Raw genomic sequence first — 21,416 nt, 5'->3', positions numbered from 1 at the left:
ACTTTCCTCTTTTGTTGAGACATTTTGAAAGTAATGAGGGAGAAGCAGGAGAAAGAGCTTTGGCAGGATTTAATTCTAAGACAGCGGAGGCAGACGAGGAGTTGTGCATTCACTTATCACTGAGAATTCATTTCTCATTGTGTTGTTGCTGTCTGCTTCTATAGATTAGTGATGACAAATAGTTTGGGTTGGTGTTTTTGTAATGACTTTTTTGTCTCCTGTCTTTTTGTTTTTCATCATCTCGCGAGCAGGACGTCGAACAGTTCTTGTCCATCATCAGACGGGCAATGCTGCCATCACAGTGACTGCTCATGGTTACCAAGTTTCCCATCTGGCAGCTGCTAAAGTTTCCAGTACAGTGAGTATACCTAATGGCTCAACAGCATGTCAGAAGGTCTTTGCTGAATGTCCTGAACATGATCAGTTGTATAAATATAATGTTAATCTTGTGACATTCTGTGATCAGACAAAGATCCTACTGTGAAGGAGATGTTGTCAATTTGAATCCATTTGTTGTGTCTAATTGTACAGTCAAACTTTTCATTTATTCCAGTTTATGTGCACTTCAATCAGTAGTTATATTTCAGCATTTGTAACCATAACACTAGTTATTCTTCAACCTTTCGTCTCATTCCTCACAGTATGGCCCCCTGACTCCTGTCACAGCTGCTCTGGAGCTCCTGTTGGTTGAAGATGTGAAGATTTCCCCCGGCACAGTTACTGTATACAATCACCCAGATGTGCGAGTAAGTGACAGGCTCGTTAATGCTTTGGCCTCAGATAACATCACTGGGTTGTCTCTATAGACACCCACAAGGGAGATGCTGGCACGCACGCACGCACGCACGCACGCACGCACGCACGCACGCACGCACGCACACACACACACACACACACACACACACACACACACACACACACACACTTGTTTATCCAACAGTAAAACTGTGTTTGATATTACATTGTAGTTGATGTTAGTCAGCCTTATAACCATGCCCAACAAGAGTTAAAATGAATTTCCTCAAACTTGAGGAATTCAAACAATAACAATTATTGCTCTAGGCACAGTGGAAACTTATATCCCTCACTGGGCCCCCCTCTCCTAATCCTGTGTGATATAAGAGCAGTGGTTGGCAGGTGTGGGGGTTAAATAACAACCAGTGACCTGTGTAAGAGGATTTTAGAGAGTGAGTGTGGCCGTTGTTGGTGTCACATGCAAGGCCAGCATGCTGTCAGAAAAACACGACTGTGAACTTGCATGATTCTCTGAAACGTCACGCACATTGTAGTCATTACAGTCATGCAATCATTTTCATTGTTGTGTCTTTTGTGTTGCAGGCAAATTTGGCTCTGCAAGAAGGCTCGGGGTATTTCTTTGTCAATACCAGTGTTAAAGGGATAGTGGATGTTGTATTCCAGGAGGGCCAAAGAACAGGTCAGGTAAGAAGAAACATTGTTGGAGTTTTATCAGGGGAATGCACATTTTTAAAGGTAACCAACATACAGTCTAGTTTTCAGTACTCGAAATAGCAAAACTACTCCGATGACTGCAGAGAACTAAAGTGTTTTACAATGACACTATCTCTTTGACCCTCTGTGTGCCCAGGTGTCTCCCGTCCAATCAGGAGAGGCGAAGGTTATGGTTCATGACCTTTGTCTGGCATTCCCAGCTCCGGCCAAGGCCACCGTGCATGTCTCTGACATCCTGGAGGTTTATGTGAGAGTGGTGGATAAGGTCAGTCATCAGGGTCGAGACGCCGCTCGGCTAAATCAGGGGTTCCCAAACTTTTCAGCCCGCGACCCCCAAAATATAAGTGCCAAAGACTCGTGACCCCCACTGTCCCTCAAAGTGATTGAATGTTGCTTCATTTAGCTGGTCTACAGAAAATGACCCTACCTATATGAGCATGTGTCTGTGTTTCCTGTGCTGTTATGAATTAACCTACTGCTACTGATGCTTTTGATAATTAACTGTTCACTAACCCTAAACTTAGGAGTCATCTGGCAAAAAGAAAGGCAGAAAACTCATTACATTTTCTATTTTCAAGGTTTTATTTCAAGTTTAGCTACTATTTTTGTCGATATTTTTCACTATGATGAGTAAAATGCCTGTGAACCTAAATAATTATTTCTCTGATGTTGTGTGGCATTCATCTGCATTACAGGTAGAGATCGGCAAATCTGTGACGGCTTATGTCAGAGTCTTGGATGATAATAAGAAGCCCTTCCCGGCCAGTTATTTCACCTTTATGAATCTGAAACTCAAAGCGGCTTCATCAGTAGTCTTTCTGAAGTAAGTCATTTCAAACTTGTTATCTTTTATGTTCAGAATGTAAGACCCTACGTGACTTCATGTATGTATCTGTGTATTTTTTGCAGACCACAAGCAGAGTCTGGAGAAAAAGATACAGCTGTTTTTCTAGTGAAAGGCATTTCTATTGGTCAGACCACTGTGACAGCTTTTGTTGTGGATAAAAATGGGAAAAAAATTGCGTCCACACCTCAGGAAATTGAGGTAAAATTTGCATCACTGGCTTAACTGCCAATTTCAATTATAATCCCTGCATTTGATCGCACATATTGTAACTTTTTGTCTTACACTCCTAGGTGTTCCCACCATTTAAGCTCATCCCAAGGAAAGTGACTCTATTAATCGGGGCGATGATGCAGGTTTGTGTTAAGACATGTCTTGAAACAGCTGGCATCTGCTTTTCCTGCCAAAAAAGATCATCTGGTCCTTTAGTTTATCTTCCAAGAGAGCGCTCTGCCAGGACTCTTCTGGAAGATGACGTCAGCCTAATTGCTCTTGGTTTCAGCATCCAGCTCGCCTTTGATTTGGCTCTGCTGAAGCTTTAATTAAGAAACCTTTACCATCAATCCAAGAGGCCTTTTAATTACTGAGCATTAAACTCCATAATACACATGCACTGAACATTATTTTTGTTGGAGCTCAATTTTTCTAGTCTTGAGTGGTTTGATACACAAAGGCTAATAGCCTCCTACAAATAATTATCAGACCTTGCATTGATCAAAGCTATTGATTAAACTGCCAGTGTTGCTGAGATCACTCATAGGTGTTTTCATCTTTCCCCTTTCAAACTCTCCCTCCTCTTTTCATTCTTGCTGTCATTTACAGATCACATCTGAAGGTGGCCCTCAGCCTCAGTCCAATATCCTTTTCTCCATTTCCAACGAAGAGATAGCGTCTGTTAATGGCATTGGACACGTCAGGGGTGTAGCCATTGGTAATGTCACCGTGACTGGACTGGTCCAAGCTGTTGATGCCGAGACTGGGAAGCTTGTTGTTGTGTCTCAGGTAGATTTTATATACATAAAGGTTGTGTGGACTTGTTTATGGCTTTATAAGATTTGGTGAATGAAAAGCTGACTCCTTTGTGTCTTCAGGATCAAGTCGGAGTTGAGGTTGTGCAATTGGCTGCCATTCGAATCCGGGCGCCTATCACAAGAATGAAGACAGGAACACAGGTATAACAACAAAAACGACACACAATGTGAGCATGTCTGTCCATAAAAGTGCTTCAAATTTAACCAGAAATTAATTCATCTCCTTTCTGCTTGTAGATGCCGGTATATGTGATGGGTCTGACCAATAGTCAAACACCATTCTCCTTTGGCAACGCTCTCCCTGGCCTCACATTTCACTGGTCCACAACCAAGAGAGACATCTTGGACGTCAAGCCAAGACTTACTGAGGTACCCTAAAGCTACGCTCAGGATGTTTGTTTGTCGCTTACACTGAGCTATTCCTATTTTTGTCTCCTGCTGTCCCTTCAGCCTCTTTATCAGATTGACTTTTGATGTGCTGTCTCTGTATCACAGACTGAATTAAAGAACTGCATCTGTCTTGTCTCTGCTTCCTGTCAGCCTCTGCCTTGTCCCCTTAATGCTTACAACTGTTGCCTTTCTTATTTGATTTGTTGCTTCTATTTTTGGCCTTCACCCTTAATGCTGTCTTCCTCCCCCCAGGCCAATGTGGGGCTGCAGTCACAGCACAACTTCGGCATGAGGGTGACTGGAAGAACGAGAGGGCGAACAGGGCTGAAGGTGTTGCTTAGGGTCACCGACCCCCTGGCTGGGCAGCTAGTGGAGAATCTGCGGGAGCTCACGGATGAGATTCAGATTCAGGTAAAGAACTGTGGCTACGTTTTGTGAGAAAACAACAGAAAAAAGCTAGTTTATGTCCAAAAAGCCCACAAGGATACTATGTATGCAGGTGTTTTATAAACACCTCTTTTGTGAATGGCTTTGCTTGACATAGCCCTGTCCTCCTGCTACTCCTTCTGAATAGAGAGGCTGGCATTCAGAGCAGCAGAGCATTGCTGAGCTTTAGAATATCTGAAGCTGTTAAAGTAGTGATGTGATTAGACTACAGATAAGTCTGAGCTGAGTGCATCCAGCTTCAAACTGCATTAAACTATGACATGTCACTTGTTCAGGAACATCAAAGAATAATTAAAACCTTGAATATTTATTCACTCATTCATAAGAAAACTGTGAAACAATCAAATACTGATTTACTGGATGAGTTTGTAGTTCCCCATTACTTTACTTTTTAACATTCTTTTAAACTGTAAAATATTAGAGCAGCATTTTATATCATCATCCATAGAATTCCACAGCCCACAAACTGAAACACACATTTGCTTTAATGTAGTGCGCACGTATGGACTTTTGAAATTAAATTTCCGTCTATGAGCCTCCTCATGAGATGTAAACGCAAACAACCTCTGTAAGTTTTCAGGTAATAATCTGTTTCTGGCTTTAAACATACATAATAATGTTTTATAGTGAACTAGATCTTTAAATTTCAACAAATAGGAGCTGATAAACAAACTGTTAGTATGTTCTATAACATTCACCTTATTTATAAGTCTAATTGCTCTTTGCTGTAACACATACAAAGGTTTAATGTTAGTAATGTAAGTGTTACCCCCTACCTCTGAGCAATAACTAAAATATGGAAGAACAAGTGAATAGTACAAAATACGAAGAGAAGCAGAATCCAAACTGTCCTTGGCCCTGCCTAGAACACCAACACATTTACACACCTTCCTCTTCATATAATCTATATGTGGTTTCCAAGTCAGTTTATCATCTATTATCACTCCCAGAATTGTATCTCCCGACGCTCTTTCAATGTTAACACCATTTATAACACAAACTTATTTTAGCATCCTTTTTTTTATTACCAAAAATCTTAAACTTAGTTTTAGTCCAGTTGCATTTTGCACACGATAGTATCTCTAATTGACTTTAAATCCTTTCCAGAACAAAAAATATTAGTGTCATCCAAGAACAGAAGAAATTGCAAAATGCTGGAAACATCCCTTATTTCGTTAAACAATTTTGGGCACAAAACTTGTGGAACTCCACACATCGTATGATGTTGTTTAGAATCCTCCATGTGCCTCTCATGTCACCTTTATTTTCTATTAATTTACCATTGTAATAATCCTTTTTTGCAAGTCTCAGTATTGTTGTCAACTTATTTTTGTGAACCTTATATTTTATTTCAGAAGTTTTAGTTCGATACTTTATATAGTCTCTGTATAATTTATTCTTCTTCTTTTGTAGTCCTCTAGTCATCCACGTTTTTTCGCTATGTCTTTTTTTTGTCCCTACTCAGTAATTTTGGACAATGCTTGTCATACAGGGATAAATAAGAAATCAAATAATTAGAGTTTGAACGCTTTGCTTTGTTCCAGGTTTATGAAAAGCTGCACGTGTTAAACCCTCAAGTAGAGACTGGGGAGTTATTGATGGCGCCAAACTCAGCCCTCAAACTCCAAACTAACAGGTAAGTGTTCATGCAGTGTTTCGTGCGTATGTGCTCTAACAAATAAATGGATTTCCTCTTGAAATTGAAACTTTCAGTTTCTGTTTCTCTTCGTCTAACAGGGATGGTGTCGGTTCAGTCTCATACCGAATGCTGGATTGCCCTGACCAGGTCGTTACTGCTCAAGTGGATGATAAGGGTTTTCTCTCTTCTGGTTCTCTCACCGGCATCTCCTCTCTGCTGATCTCCTCGCACGAGACCTTTGGCGTCAATCAAACTCTCATCCTTGCTGTGAAGGTCAGTTGAGAGCCAGAGCATAAAAACGAGTGGTTCAGACATTAGGTTTTAAAAACACTATCCTCTGGACATCAACAGTGAAATCAATCTCAACGGCTCCTTATGAAGTCATTATATGAGCTGAGAGTGTCAGTCTGCTGAAATGTGTACATGTTTCAATTCAGTATTACCCAGGTAAGTTAATTTGGCCTTAACTCTAGAATATGAACCAGATGTTTGTGATGTAAAAATTGAACTGTTTGACGGCCAAAGTCCACCAGATCTGTTTCCAGTCCGTCTCCGATCCGTCACAGCACCGGATCTGATAGGTTTCTATTCTAGTCAATCTGTTAACCCCCACTGGATCCGCTCGGTTGCGTTCCGTCTCTGATCCGGCAGGTCGGAACGCAACGGATCAGATACGCAAGACTTCTGTTTTTGCCGGATGCCGGAGCACGACGCATCAATTCAGCACAGAGCAGATAGAGCGGGACAGGAAGTCAGGCACCAAAACATAATGAAAACATCTGGTTAATTTTCAGAATAAAACCCTCCCTGTTATCGTTAGATAGTTTTTAACTTAACTATGGCAACAAAATGTCATTTAGAGCAGAGCCAGGCCTGGAGTCATTAAGTCAGAGGTTTTCAGAGGACCATAAAGACAACATGGATGAGGAGAGAAGGAGAATCCTTGATTCAGGGATTGCTGCAGGAAAACCTTGGTCACATGACTCCAGCTGTCCGGCAGTCCTTTTTTTGTTATGTCAAGAAAAACATGGCTATTTAGAAAATATTGCATTTCCCCCCCCAACATTGTGTCGTGAAGGAAAATTTGATTTACGGGAAAAAAAACGCGTTTGACATTAATTTTTAACATGGAACGTTTTCTTAATGAGTAGACGATAATTGATCGTTAACATTTCCAAAGATCAATCATGGAAAATACTTGAAATTTACATCCATAATTTAAAGAGATTTACCTTATTTTTTTAAATATTTAATACTTTCATTTGGGAATCGTTCACTTTCCATTTCTCTATAATTGTTCTTCCATTTTCTAACAAGTTATTGTTGCAGTGGTTTTATTTGAGTTACAAAACACCTTAAAAATGAAAAAGGATTACTTTGTTTACAAAGAAATATAAGAGAAAAAATATATATTGCAACTGTCCATATCTGAGAATTGAAATAAAAAAAATAGTTATTTAACTTTTGTGTTCAATCCAGTTTTCTTGAAAATCGTTAGAGAATTGTGAGTGAATCGTATCATGAACCAAAAATCGGGATTCGAATCAAATCGTGAGTTGAGTGTATCCTTACATCCCTATCAAAGGTGTATTGTTAGTGATCACTTCCTGATCAAGTACAGCGGTTACAACTACTGAAATCATCTTTGACAGTTCCTGCAGTAAATGATTGCTTCACTGCTATTCCTTTTCATTCATCAGGTGGTGCCTGTGTCCTACGTGCGCTTCAGTACCAGTCCACTTCTCTACACCCCTACCAAAGACAGCCTGAAAGCCTTGCCCCTTGGCATAGTCCTCACCTTTACCGTCCACTTCCATGCTAGCACGGGAGAGACCCTGCACAGCTCCAACACACAACTTACGTTTGCCACAAACAGGTCAATGAGCACACTATCTGTAAATTCTCCATGTTAGAGTTGTTGCTGTCATTTGGTGTAATGATTCATAAATCTGTAAGCCGTACGGCTCTGAGTGAAACATGACTTTTAGACAGGCAGAGGGATAAGAGGGGCATGTTTTGCAGTTCTCTTAGCGCCCCAAGGTTGAAAAGCTATTATGCTGCTAAATATAGAGGAAGAGTACCAAGGCCTTTTTTGAGTGGTCTGTTGTGTAACCTCACCCATCTCTGCGTGACTTATGTCTTCTCGTATTTCAGATTCTGCCAGACAAGCCATGACTGCTCGCAAAGTACTTAGCCAGTGTCAACTGATAAGAACGTGAAATATGGCAAACACAGCGTACTAGAACTAAAATGTATTTGACGTATCGTTGTTTTTTTTTATCCAGCCACGCAAGATCAGAACCAGATCCTTGATGCCCTACATCATTTCTCTTTGTGTGTTAGCTTTAACGTCCGTAGTACAGTGGGGGGAGCCGAGGTCATGGCAGGGTTCAGCGTCATGTGAGGTTCACAACATCAATTTACTCGGCTGTTCCTTTAAACCTCATTTCAGGTGGAGCTGTTTTCATCCAGTGAGTGAGCTGAATTAATGGGGAGTGTTGAACTGGGAGAAGGGTAGCTGCTCTCCCAATGAGGGACTCCCTCATCTGTCTGCACAATAAATTGATTCCATTACCTTTTCCTTCAGGTGCTGACAGACAATTTTAGGGGAAACGTATCAAAATCAGAGAGGTAAAGGCGCTCGTAGTCTAGGGAGTAGTGCTGGACTGTGTCAAGATCCCATTGCATCTCCGAGGAGCCATTTGAATCTTGTTTGTATTTGAGGTGGAAACAGTTTGGCTGTGTTTGTTCAGAACATATGCTTTGGAGATGGAGGCAAATGGAAGACATTTTTCAGGGGAATGAAAGTAACTCAAGCATGATGCTTATCTTTTGTAGAAGGAAATGAAAAGTAGAGAGCAGAGTCTGTCTTGTTTAAAGCGGTGGTTTCGAAGTATGTCTTATATGAGAGGACCAAGTCTTTTATTGTGAAAGACAATACATTTGCTTTATAAAATAAAAGATAAGGTGTAAGGGGTTAAATCAGGGTACTTGGATAGAAAATATTATGTTAAATCAGGTGAAGTCTTCGCTCTTACAACACAATAATGTTATACCCTGTGCTCTGTCCTGCAGAGATGACCTGGTGCAGGTGGGGATGGGGCCCGGCAACAACACTCTGACAGTGAGGACCATCAATGTGGGCCTCACTCTTCTCGCTGTGTGGGACAGTGGGAACGTGGGCATGGCAGACTACGTCCCAATACCTGTCGACCATGCCATCCACCCTCAAACGGCTTATGAGCATGGACTGGTGGTCGGGGACGTTGTTTGCTTCACTGGTCTTATACCTGGCCCAGATGGTGAGAGATTCTTGTGTTTATTATTGAGTTTATTTTGAGCCACACACACACACACACACACACACACCACACACACACACACACACACACACACACACACACACACACACACACACACCCCACTCGCCAAAAAAAAAAAAGAAGAAGAAGTTAGATGTAAACTCAACTAAAATCAAGCAGCAATCTCCGGTCTCAAACTATGAAGCCCATGCAGAAGTGTTAAAAACAGCAATTCATCGAGAATCTGCTTGAGGCTGGCTGCAGAAACACCGGAAACCACATAGACACCAATTCAAAGAAGACGATCTTTGCAGAATTAATAAACATGTTTACAGCCTGGTTTAAAAAAATGTCTTTGCTCTACGTAGCTATTTTCTCTATCGGCACACAAATAAGGACATGACTGACTTGACTGACAGGCTAGCATTTGGCTAGGAGGCTCAAACTCTGCATCTTTACGTCACACTTTGACTGGTTGAGTTCTGCATTTCCAATATGGCTGCTGCCACCGCCTGGCTTCAAAACAGCACTCAGGAACAGATTGGTGACATCACGGATACTATGTCCATATTTTATACAGTCTATGACTAAAATACACTGGGGAATTAATAAAAAGGGGGATAGTAATTAAGTATAAAGGTGTAGGGCTGAAGCTTAAACTTATTAAACTGACTTTCACATGACCAATACGTCAACCAGTAAACCACTGAGTTGAGAAAGAATGTCAAACATTTAATTCAAAATACAAAACAAAACAAAACTGAAGTTCAAAAACTTTAAGTAAACAATACAAACTGTTTTGTTTATGTGTAAATAACCAGAAAATAGCATTTTCACCTGAAATGATAAGGAAAAACAGAAAAAAAAGGCTCATAAAGTTGCTTTAGGACTTGTTTGAGTTTTATTTTAGTCTAACATTTGTCTAAAGTGTTGAATCATCCCCATGCCTTTTGATTTTATTGAATCTTTCTTTTTCCAAGTACAAAGTGCCTATCTTTAGTCTTATTGGAATTAAAGTACATCAAAAGGCAAAGTTCTTTGATTTTTACCTCTGTTTTATAGATGAGCGAATCCTTCACAGCCAGAAAATTTCTCTTGATTCTTCTCTGCAGGTGGTGACGGTACTTGGAGCTCCTCTGCTGATGGCGTTCTTCAGGTGGACCCTAAAAGCGGTGCTGCTGTAGCCAGAGGCCCTGGGTCAGCCACTGTGTTCTACGAGATAGCTGGCTTTTTGAAAACGTACATTGAGGTATTCTACCTAAAGGTTCTAACTATTATTTTAGCTGCAATTAGGGTTGCAAGGGGTTACTTCACTTTGTTTCGTCCACAGGCTCAAATGTGTGGCTTCAATAGTCTTGAGCTCTAGGCTCAAAAGTGTGGTCCAGGATTCTAGAAATCATCTGTGCATGTGATGGAGGAATGCATAGTGCATTTAGGGGGCGTGTTCTCAATAGCCCTGCAGTAAGCAGTGTGCTATGTGCATCTGATTGAGGGATATCATAGATATTCAACTGTACTTGCATGAAATCTGGTTGTTTTAGTCAGGATTATGCTAAAATATATTTCCCCCAACTATATTTAAGTTACCTTTTAAGAGCCAACCTTCAATTTAGTCAATTCCTGGTATATTCCTGTTAATTCCCATGGAAAGTTTCCAACTTTGAAAATTCCCTGGAATTTTGCAACCCTAGCTGCAATGCTCCACTGGCAGACTGTGATAAATCACAAAGTGTATGCTGGTATATATTGTCTCCCTTGAAGTCATCGCTGTGATGAATGAGCGAAAAACAAACTGGTTCTGGGTGTTATCATTATGCAAACAGCATACCTCTCTGGTGTCTTTATTTCTACTCTTGACATCTGGATTCCCCAGAGAATTTGATTGTCTCTTCGAGTGCATCACAGTGTATCAATCCTTCAGCGATATATCAAAATGAGAACAAAAGTAAGAAATATGTTTAGTCGGCCAACGTCACCTTTCAGTAACAAATTGTCTCTGCCTAATAAGAGTGCGTGACATTAACTCTGTTGAGCTCCTCATACATGATGGAGTGTGGAGAGGATTAATTGTCCCTTCTGAGTGTCGCCACACTCTACCCAGCCGTGCTCCTCCATGCTCGTGAGCTGAATGTAACCTGCAGTTTAATATGCATATTTCCTTTTAGCAGAGCAAGAATTGATGAGAACTGGTGCGAGACATTTTATCCTGAACAGAAAGGTGCTCACAGGCATTCAGACAAAACACACTGAATGAAGAGACTTCAGAAGAGGTCACAGTAATGGTATATTAAAGACTCAGCTCTGTTCTAATTAGTGTTGTTTCACTGACAGTCTGCTGTGATTGATGTAAACAATTAGTTGTGGATGTAAGTCGTTCTGTAATGAATCTAAGCAAACACCTGAATCTCATCAGGATTTATGGTCCGTTTATATTTCCTGTCTGCTTCTTTAGGTTGTGGTAAAAACACCCACAAGGACAGCTGCCATGGCACAATCAACGCCTGTCAGGATCGGCAAGGAGACAAAGGTCATGCTCACCACCAGAGAGAGAGGAACCCACCTCATTGGTATGTTAACGGAGCACAAGTTGAGAGAATAGTTCAACATATTGGAGAGTGCTTTTAAATCGCTTCCTTGCCCAGAGATGGATGAGATTACTTTAACGTTTTTCTTTCTAAAAAAGGAAGCTACAGCTAGCAGCATGTTAGTTTAGCGTATAAAGTTTGGGGAAAAGGAGGTTGCAGCTTGTTTGTCTGAGATTATAATTTACTGGCACATTAAAGGCTCACTAGTTTAAATTGTATGTTAGCATGTGTAATCTTAACAGACATCAGAGTATGAAAGTGACTTTTTGGTCTTGTATTGATTGTTTTTTTCTGCACTACTTTTCAACTATAACCAGTAACTTTTGTCATTTTTGCATGTTAACATTTTATTACTTTATTTTATTTATTTAACCAGGAGAAAACCACATTGAGATTAAAAATCTCTTTTACAAAGTGTCCTGGCCAATATCAGCAGCAGCACATTCCAACAGAGTTGCAGACAAACAACACAGAATTCTAAAACATGACAACACATAACATATCATGGGATTCAGAAAACAAAAGTCCTCAGTCAAAGCCAGGGCGTAAAATTAACTTTTTACCTCATCTGCCATTGCCTAGTGACCTCCAAAAATGTACCAGACAAAAATATTTTTCACCGGCTAAATAAAAAAATCATGCCTTATTTGATTTAAAATAATTACAATGCGTTTTTATTATGAAAATCCAACTTAAGCATCACTTCTAGAATGCTTAAGTGTTCCTCTGTGTGTTTGCAGCAAAGGCTGCAGATCATGGTGTGGTTTGTCGGGTTGTAAGTCAGCCAGGACCGAGGTTGGCCAGCCAAGTACAGCACGCCGCAAGAGTCAAAATAGCCTGAAAGTTGGCAGAAATGGGCGAAAGTATGAAAACAAAAGCTCACATGCAATACAAAATTTCCACTTGCGGGTGTGTGTTTTTGTTTTACACGCCAAACTAATTTTTGACCCGCCATTGGCACTTAGCGGATGTTAATTTACACCCTGGTCAAAGCATTTACAAACTGATGCATCTTCCTCAAAAGCCTTCAGTCTGCTTTAAAAACATTTAAAGAGACAAGCTCACTCAGACCCAGGCTCTCCTGTAGCAGGTTCCAGGCTGCAGGAGAGGAAGAGCAACGTATCTAAAACTCTTTTACCCATTTCAAGACGCACTCTGGGGACCGAAAGCAAAAGCAAGTTTTGTGACTGGGTCACAGATTGGAGACTGTAGCTTCCAGTATTTTTTAAATGAATAAAATCACATAAATACGAGGGAAGCAAGTGAAGAATCGCCTCATAAACAAGGACATGCCAGTGATGTAGTCTACCAGAAGACAATGCACACCAGCCAACTCGAGTATACAGAGAGCAGTGATGAGTTAGAGACTTAAAAATGGTGTCCAGAGAGTGAATGCAATGAGCTGATGCATACATGTATAAAACATCATTATAATCAATCAGAGGCATGAAAGTAGCAGTACAAGTTTTTTCTTTGCGGCAAAAGAAAAACATGACTTGTTCTGAAATACCTGCAACTTCTTTACAAGCTGTTGAATGTGAAGCTTAAAGACAGTGAATCATCAATTATGAATCCCAGGTATTGATAAGATGATACAGGCTCAATCACATCACACTGAAATGTAGTAATGGAAGGCAGGTTTATTGGCTTTAACTTTGAATTTGTAAACATCATGAGTTTTGTTTTATCAGGATTCAAGAACAATTTTAACTCTCTAAAGGTGTCCTGCACAGTGTCGACATCCACTTACAGAAGCCTTGTAAAATGACTCATTTGGTTGTGCACTCTTGACCCTGTACAGCTTGAATAAACATGATTATAAATGATGGTTAGTGAGCGTTACAGATGTTCTGGGAGAATTTGGTTACCATTAAGAAGCAGATGTTAGCAGTTCCCCCTTGTTTCGCATCTTTAAGCCCAAATGAAGCTCCAGGCTGCCAGTTGTAGATTTATATTTAGCACACAGTAATGCAAGCAGCAGTCTCCCCTCTTGCTTAATTTTTAAAAGACTTATAAATAACCACATTATATGCTTTTGATTCAACAACAATACTTGCAATGAAGCCAAAGTCTCTGTATCTAATGCCAGAGTGCTCTGCCCTTCAGGAAGCTGCTCCTCTGCCCAGACCGAAGCTATTTCTCAGCTGCAGCCAGAAACCTCCATCAGCTGCCATCTCAGCTTTACCAGTGACGCTGTGGACGCCCCTGCTATTGACGTCTTCACAAAGCACACCGGCTTTGACACAAGCACTGGTACGGCTTCTTTGGACTCCCACCAAATGTTATGATCACGCTCAGAGATGCAGCAAGCCTTTTTTATGACCGTATGCAAGAACACTTCAGTTAAATGGAATAATTTCATTTCAGAGCAGTGCCTCAGGCCTGATGTAACCTTGATTTGTCATATTGAGTATTTAAGTCTGGTGTAGTGGCTGTCCTTCCTTTTACATTGAAATCACAGATTGCACCTTTTTCAGTTGGAGTCTACCTGCAAACATCTTTTAACTAGTATTGATATTTTGTCATCAGTTTTCTGTCTCTTTAGGAGCAGACCCTTTCCCAAAGCAAAACAACTTCTAATCCTTACCCAAGCCAAATGTTTATGCCTATGCTCTGCATGACTGGCAGGAAAATACTGCTCACAATGGCATAATCAATACCTGCATTGCTCTTGGAATGAATTTAGCAGGGACTATAAAAGGTGTCCGGGTGATGTATTGAGCTGAGGAGAGTCTGGGTTACTTCAGAGCTCTGGTCTGATTATGTTTGGGGTTTGGGACTTCACCCCAGTTGTTGACTTATCTCTGAGGGGATCCACTGTGTGCACAAGGCTGTAATCATTCAGCCTAATCCCACTGAGGTCTTAACTAGGGATGCACTGAAAATTCGGCAACATTTTCGGTTTTCGTCCGAAATACTTTTATCACCGAAACAACACGGCCGAAACAGAATGTTGTGATGATGCATAGCTAATAGATTATTGTTCATTTAGCTTGGCATAACAGTCTCTCTGCAATCAGGGCTATCAAACCAATCATATGGTTGATGAATGATTCATGAATAGGGGACACTTGACCCTTCTTAGTACTTTAAGCGCAGATATAAGGGAGATAAATCACATCTTTAACAGCTGGAATCAGTTTACATGATCCAGCTCAAGGGGGTCAGTGTGATGTGACTTCTTCAAAATTAGCTGTTGATTATGTTCTCATTACCGCCTGAGTCTTTGTCCTGACATGTCAACAAAATCTGAAAACATAGAATCTTGGTAAAAAATATAATCTGACGTAGAGCTATTTAGTTGGATTGCTTCAGACATGTAGTCATGATGTTAAGGCTGATGGTTGTATATTCATTGGGGATGCACCGAAAATTCAGCCACCGAAAAATTTACAGACGAAAATGGCCCAAAAGTGCTTTTTCGATTTTCGGCCGAAAGACTTTTATCGCCAAAACAACACGGCCGAAACAGAATGTCGTGATGACGTAAGCAAAAACCGCGGCCAGTACGCGCTTGTCTGGATAAGGGCCAAAATGTCTACATCCGTTCTTCCTTTAATTGCAGAACTAAAGCGTCTCCTAAGCAAAGAGGTTGAGACGGACCACGGAGTGAAAACAATGACAAGAACACTTTTCTGCCTCTTACTTTCCAAAAACACACAAAAAGAAAAACGATCATGGAAAAAGTCATGGAGATGGCGGGCTGTATGCATTACTCCTCTCGGAGCATCCCACACACTACAGGATTTCTAGTCGCAAATATTAAACATGATCTCTCCTTCTGAGGCCTTCTGAGTGGCTCCGACCGGACAAAATCACTCTTAACACACCCACCCCACAGACAATCGGGCCTTTGCTGGCTTTGATCGTAAGGGGGAGATCAGGACAGAAATCAGCCAGACTATCCTGTAGTGTGTACCCGCCTTTAGAGTCTGTCAGCACATGTTTCACTGAGATCTATTTGGATCCTCTGCACTTCATCACGACTGTACTTGATCCGCGTTATAAAGGTCATTACTTGGATGTGGGAATAAAGCAGCACGCACGAGAAATGATTCAGGCCGCGATGGATGTGGAGAACCCGCTTGGAGACGGAAAACAGAGCGCAGAAAAAAGGACTTGTCTCTCTGAACCAGATGAGGGGCATGCACCCTTGTTGTCTGATATGTTCAATGAGATCCTTGATTTTAGTGAGGTTAGTACACAGTCAGAGCCATAAATGCAATGCTACTAATAATTGGCATAATATTTTTTTCTTTTGGTTTTCCGCTTTGGCCAAGAATTTTCATTTCGGTGCATCCCTAGTGTTAATGTGAAGACATGATTGTGACATGACTCTCCCTCACAAATTCAGACATTCAAATGTATGGGAATTTATATTGATCGCATGTATTTTGCTTGGTTAACACCTAGGATTCACACACATTGTCATCCAGACATTCAGACAGCACATGCCCCAAATGCACACATCAATATTTTATCCCTACCCATTCCTTTTTCCTCTGTGAATTCTCGCCCCAGGCCTCTACACATGTTCCATAACCCTGCAGCCATCTGTAACAGAGCAGCTGACCAGTGTGCACAGCATGTCCTTGAGCAATCTGCTGGTGAAGGCCAGCCTGGAGGGCTCCGCTTTCTCTGGAGAGCAAGCCGGCGCCATTCTAGCCATAGATCTAGGCCTCTACTCGGACTCCACTGAGCTGCTGCTCTCAAATCTGCACCCATCAGCTGAGCTCACCGTCTATGGCCCAGCAGCCGCACTGTCCAGCATGGAGGTGAGGCCAAAAAACATCGAACGAAGTTTGCCATTGTTACTGTTCGTAAGAGCTTTGTTAAGATTTACTTTTTTTTTTCATGCCTTTAGGTGGTGTCAACATCTCCCAACATTGCTGTCCAAGAGAAGGAGGTACACCATGACTCTCCCAGTTTCTCAAAGTACACCGTCAGCGCTTTGGATCCTCGGGCAGCGGGCTCTTCTTCTATTTCATTTAGCAGCACTTCCTACGGCCAGAGCCTCGTCATCCCGGTCACTTTGATTCCTGTGGCTGATGCTTACACTGCCAAAGAAGGTCAGATATCCTTTCAGCACAAATGACAAGTCACTGTAGCTCCAGGCACAAGGTCATGCTGCCTATGGTGTAATGTGTTGTTGAGAGGTGCAGGAAGGTAGCAGGGCTGTCAGTTTTGTAAAAAAAAAAAATGTAGTTACTGAAAACTTTAACCAACATTTAGTTAGCTTTGTTTCATTATAATACATCCCCAAAGCCTATTCCTAAAATACTATGTACATCTATAGCTTGCTGCTGCCTCTGCTGCCCTATCAGGTGACAAGTTGAAGTTATTTTAAGGCAGTTATAGCAATGAAGCTTAAATTAGCTGTGGGTCAAATTATAATATATTATGTGTCAAATAGAGAGTTACCAGAGCAGACAGTAGCAGATTGACAGTCTTCCATGTTTGTATTATAGGTCATATTTGTGTGTTTTGAACGCCTGTGGTCTCATCTGCTCTTTCTTCCAGCAGCAGCACCTCTGGGGGTTAACCAGCCTGGGGGCCACTCCCTGCAGAACATCATCGACAGCTACCAGATGATATTTTTCTCCCTGTTCTCTCTGCTGGCCGGCACAGCTATCCTCATCATCGGTGGGTCAGGCAGCTCTGTAGAAACTGTAATGCTTTGGAAAACTGAGATGAGCATAGATCATAGACTGTATACATAATGGGCGTAGTATCCGTGACGTCACCCATTTGTTCCTGAGCGCTGTTTTGAAGCCAACCGGCGGCGGCAGCCATACTGGAAATGCGGAACTCAACCAGGCATAGTGTGACGCAAAGAGGCCTCTTAGTTTGAGCCTCCTAGCCAACAGCTATGTGTTCCCGCCTGTCAGTCAAGTCAGTCATGTCCTTATTTGGGCAAAAACTTGTAATCTTAATATCTTCTGAACCGTCGTGAAAAAATTCACCCCCGTACAGTGTGTGCCGATAGAGAAATTAGCTACGTAGAGCCAAGCTATTTTTTGAACCAGGCTGTAAACATGTTTATTAATGCTGCAAAGATCGTCCTTTTTGAATTGGTGTGTATGTGGTTCATTTCCGGTTTTTCTGCAGCCAGCCTCAAGCAGATGCTCGATGAATTGCAGTTTATAACACTTGGGGCTTCATATTTTGAGAATAGAGGTTGCCGCTTGGCGTAGATACCGTCTCTGTCACAGATTAAACAAGTGTCTCAATTACTTAATTTAAAAACAACCACCTTCAGCATTTCAAGCATCTCTGGGTCAGCTTCTCTTCATAACAAAAGGAATGTACAAAGTTAATACAGAAGTAAAGCACTGTCATGATGTGACAACCTTCATTTGTCAGTGACATTCATAATGTAAGCACTCAAAGCTGTGGAGACATTTTTGTGATTCCCAAGAGCCATTTTGATACTGATGTCTTCAAACGGCGTAATGGTGTGTTTTTAAATTTGTTTTATTCCCTGCAGTCCTCCACACGGTGTGCTCTCCAAGAGAGAGGGCATATCATCCTGTTTTCATCACCAGGACACCACCAGCAGACTCAGGTAGGACTCTGTGACACACCCCGAGGGATAAACTTTAAAATGTCAGCCGATCGTTTTCAGGCCTGAGCTTAATCTTGCTTTAGTTTTAAATTAGAAGTTCATTCATTGCATATATTTGTGATGCAGCCAGCCAAGAAAAGACCCACTGGGTATTCATTAGAAACTACTCTGACAGCATCCAGGATGCTTTTCTTGCGTCAGAAGAGATTTTTAAAGAAAGTCACATCACTGATAGTAAACTAAAGCTCATTTGGACACAAACCAAGCAAAAAGGAAGCATTTTATCTGTCGAGAAGTCTCCAACTTAATGTGAATAAAGCTTCCTGAGGCAGTGTTTTATGTCACAATTTCTAGTCTGTGCTCTGGCTGCTCTGACATGTTTGTGAAAGAGAAATCTGTTTTCATTACAAACAATTGTATTTCCTCTAAATTTCTGTTGCATTTGTCCCACTTTTAAGTAGTGCTGGGCGATAATCCGATAACGATAATTATCGTGATATACTTCTTCTTGATATAAATATAAAAAAATGTTAGATAAAAATTTGATATAAATATTTTTGTAATTACACCCCCCAGCCACTTAAAATTGAGGGGGCGCTACTGAGCCTTAAACGCTAGTTGCCACCAAACATTAGACAGAAGAAGAAGACTGCATTGAACAGCCAATCATGCTGCAGGGTGATAGGGAGGCGGAGCTTAAAGACATTCAGAGCGGAATGTTAACACAGCTGAGACGAGCGACAGCGACACTGAAGAAAACTCAAAACCTACCAGCTCAAAGCAGAGTCGTTAGTCTGACACTGTGTCGACTCTGAGTTAACTATTAACTTAATACACTTCATTAAATATACTTTCAGGATGTGGGTAAAGGAAGAGCACAGAGACAACTTCTGCTGTGAATTTCAAACATGTTTAATGTCCACCGCGACCATAGGACAACTGAACACCGAACAACCATAATGTATTCACTGCATTGCGGGAAACAACATCACTCTGCCTGTAACCTTTAGTAATCTTAAAGGGGAGAGCACAACTCAAAACAATACTCTACTAAACTGATACACAGTACACAATTTCATATATATTTGTTGTAAATTTAAATCGAATGATGAAAATAACCTCAACCTGAGAAAAATAAGAATTAAAAACTAAAACTTCACAAAAATCTAACAAACTGTCTGGTTTCTTCAACTTTTCACAAAAATCTGCATTTAAATTTAAATGAAATAATGATTTGATATTTATTGTGATAATTATCGATATCGACTGATATGAAATATTTTATCTTGATAACATAATTTTCAATATCACCCAGCACTACTTTTAATCCAGTAAACAACATCCACCAATTTCTCCTTTCTAGTATTTTCTCTCCTCAACCTGACTGGCCTATTCTTCTCAAGGTGCTGTATTTACTTCATGCTGTATTTGCCTTTTCCTCAGGTATATGCACTCCAGACGGGAATTGTTTCAATCCCAGAACACCGGGCCCCAACAGCAGCCCCAGGCCACGTCACTTTTCTCCAGACTACAGGTCCTGATGAAGCTCTCTGACTGCTCCACAATCCTTTTTTTCTAAAGAACACCACAACGGACTGTTAATGCAGATTGAATGTGCCTCCTTCTCTCAGTACAAATGCTGTGAGATGTGACTGCAGACTCAGTTTCATTCAGTCGTCTCCACATGTTGGTACAAATGCTCTGAGAAACATCTTTTTTTTTTGTAACAGCAGATTATTTGAGTGCAGCGAGATGATAACAGGGCTATTTCCTGTGTTTCTGTGTGCGTGTGTGTGTGTGTGTATGTGGATATAACAGGTTATACATGATAAATGTTTGTCTTTTCTCGGTTTGCCATAGAAAACATTTTTACACAAACAGAACCACTGAGTTATTTACTGACGTCTTTCAAAGAGTCTGCAGAGTGCTTTGAAAACCAAATAACCAGTTTGTGTTGAAATGAGTTTGCCTCTTGTGTTTGTTTGCTCTATACTTGTGTGCCGTGTATCATATGTGACAACTAATATCTCAGGATGAACCTTGTTCTTATATGACATAAAGGAAATGTTAATTTAATAATATTTTTACAACGAGGCACACTTCCTTTGTTATGTTGTCGTGTAAACATTCTGTGAACATGCCGTCCACTGAGACCGTCCTCCTCGGGTGAAGAACCCTTCAAATGTGCAGAATCCTCACTGGTAACTTTCTGTTTTGGGCATTTTTGGGAAGTGAAACTTCCCCCATTATTTAACATTTCTGAGTTCAGAGCCTTAATGCATGTTGCTCCTGTTTATTAGAAGAATGTGAAACAGTTAAGAATGTGAACATATTTCATTTCACCACTGTCTATTCAGTTCAAAACCAATCAAATGTGACCTTACTGGAGCTGCTGAATCAGAGGAAGGAAATGATAGCGTGACTTTGTTTTAAATGAGATATTTTTGTATTTGAGAATAAAATATTGACGAGGACTTGTATTTATGTTAGCTAGTGAAATTACATTTTACTGTATGAGAAGTCACATGGCTTCAGTGCTGTTTTTGTGTTAAAGATTCATGTCCTGCCTTACAATCATACCTGTACAGCTTTTGGCACATAATACAGACATGAGTTTGAGTATACTCCGGCTTTTTGCTATTAAAAGTTTTTACTTTTCACGTTCAGCATCAGTCTTGTCATTATTAATCAAATACATTAAAATGTCTACATACAAATGTTAATCAAGTCTGAACCAAATACAGAAGCTTTTTCTCCACTTGCAACACAGGTTCTCGCTTTAAATTTAGATGGATCGATGGATGGATAGATAGAAAGATGAATCGATGGATAGATAGATATAGATAGATGGATGGATAGATGGATGCATGGATGGATAGATGATGGATGGATAGATGGATAGATAGGTAGATAGATAGATAGATAGATAGATAGATAGATAGATAGATAGATAGATAGATAGATGGTACAATGCAGGGCATAAAACTTTTTACCTCATATGCCATTGGCTAGTGACCTCCAAAAATGTACCAGCCAAAAATATTTTTCACTGGCCAAATAAAAAATCATGCCTTATTTGATTAAAATAGTAACAGCCGGGACGCTGGTGGCCTAGCGGTCTAAGCGCCCCATGTATAGAGGCT

At 40.7% G+C, this 21,416-nt stretch overlaps 1 protein-coding gene across 2 annotated transcripts in view; it reads left to right on the top strand.

The window, feature by feature from the left end:
* Window positions 1–20,939, top strand: part of nup210 (nucleoporin 210) — a 34,326-nt gene extending 13,387 nt beyond the window's left edge. Inside the window, exons 18-40 of one of the 2 annotated variants that reach the window (XM_034695601.1) lie at window positions 252–358; window positions 642–746; window positions 1,339–1,440; window positions 1,607–1,735; window positions 2,166–2,293; window positions 2,380–2,515; window positions 2,608–2,670; window positions 3,137–3,316; window positions 3,406–3,486; window positions 3,583–3,714; window positions 3,988–4,146; window positions 5,727–5,818; window positions 5,920–6,094; window positions 7,522–7,697; window positions 8,897–9,123; window positions 10,236–10,372; window positions 11,576–11,690; window positions 13,815–13,961; window positions 16,230–16,483; window positions 16,573–16,777; window positions 17,232–17,351; window positions 18,196–18,273; window positions 19,717–20,939. In XM_034695601.1, the coding sequence (XP_034551492.1) occupies window positions 252–358; window positions 642–746; window positions 1,339–1,440; window positions 1,607–1,735; window positions 2,166–2,293; window positions 2,380–2,515; window positions 2,608–2,670; window positions 3,137–3,316; window positions 3,406–3,486; window positions 3,583–3,714; window positions 3,988–4,146; window positions 5,727–5,818; window positions 5,920–6,094; window positions 7,522–7,697; window positions 8,897–9,123; window positions 10,236–10,372; window positions 11,576–11,690; window positions 13,815–13,961; window positions 16,230–16,483; window positions 16,573–16,777; window positions 17,232–17,351; window positions 18,196–18,273; window positions 19,717–19,814 (3,146 nt within the window). In that variant the 3' untranslated portion in view covers window positions 19,815–20,939. Of the gene's footprint in view, window positions 1–251; window positions 359–641; window positions 747–1,338; window positions 1,441–1,606; window positions 1,736–2,165; window positions 2,294–2,379; window positions 2,516–2,607; window positions 2,671–3,136; window positions 3,317–3,405; window positions 3,487–3,582; window positions 3,715–3,987; window positions 4,147–5,726; window positions 5,819–5,919; window positions 6,095–7,521; window positions 7,698–8,896; window positions 9,124–10,235; window positions 10,373–11,575; window positions 11,691–13,814; window positions 13,962–16,229; window positions 16,484–16,572; window positions 16,778–17,228; window positions 17,352–18,195; window positions 18,274–19,716 lie in introns of both variants that reach the window. The other variant, XM_034695600.1, reaches the window with a different exon arrangement.
* Window positions 20,940–21,416: the final 477 nt, after the last annotated feature.

Source organism: Notolabrus celidotus, chromosome 11 (assembly GCF_009762535.1).
Source record: "Notolabrus celidotus isolate fNotCel1 chromosome 11, fNotCel1.pri, whole genome shotgun sequence".
NCBI lineage: Eukaryota > Metazoa > Chordata > Actinopteri > Labriformes > Labridae > Notolabrus > Notolabrus celidotus.
This window is presented reverse-complemented; position numbering and strand designations above follow the sequence as displayed.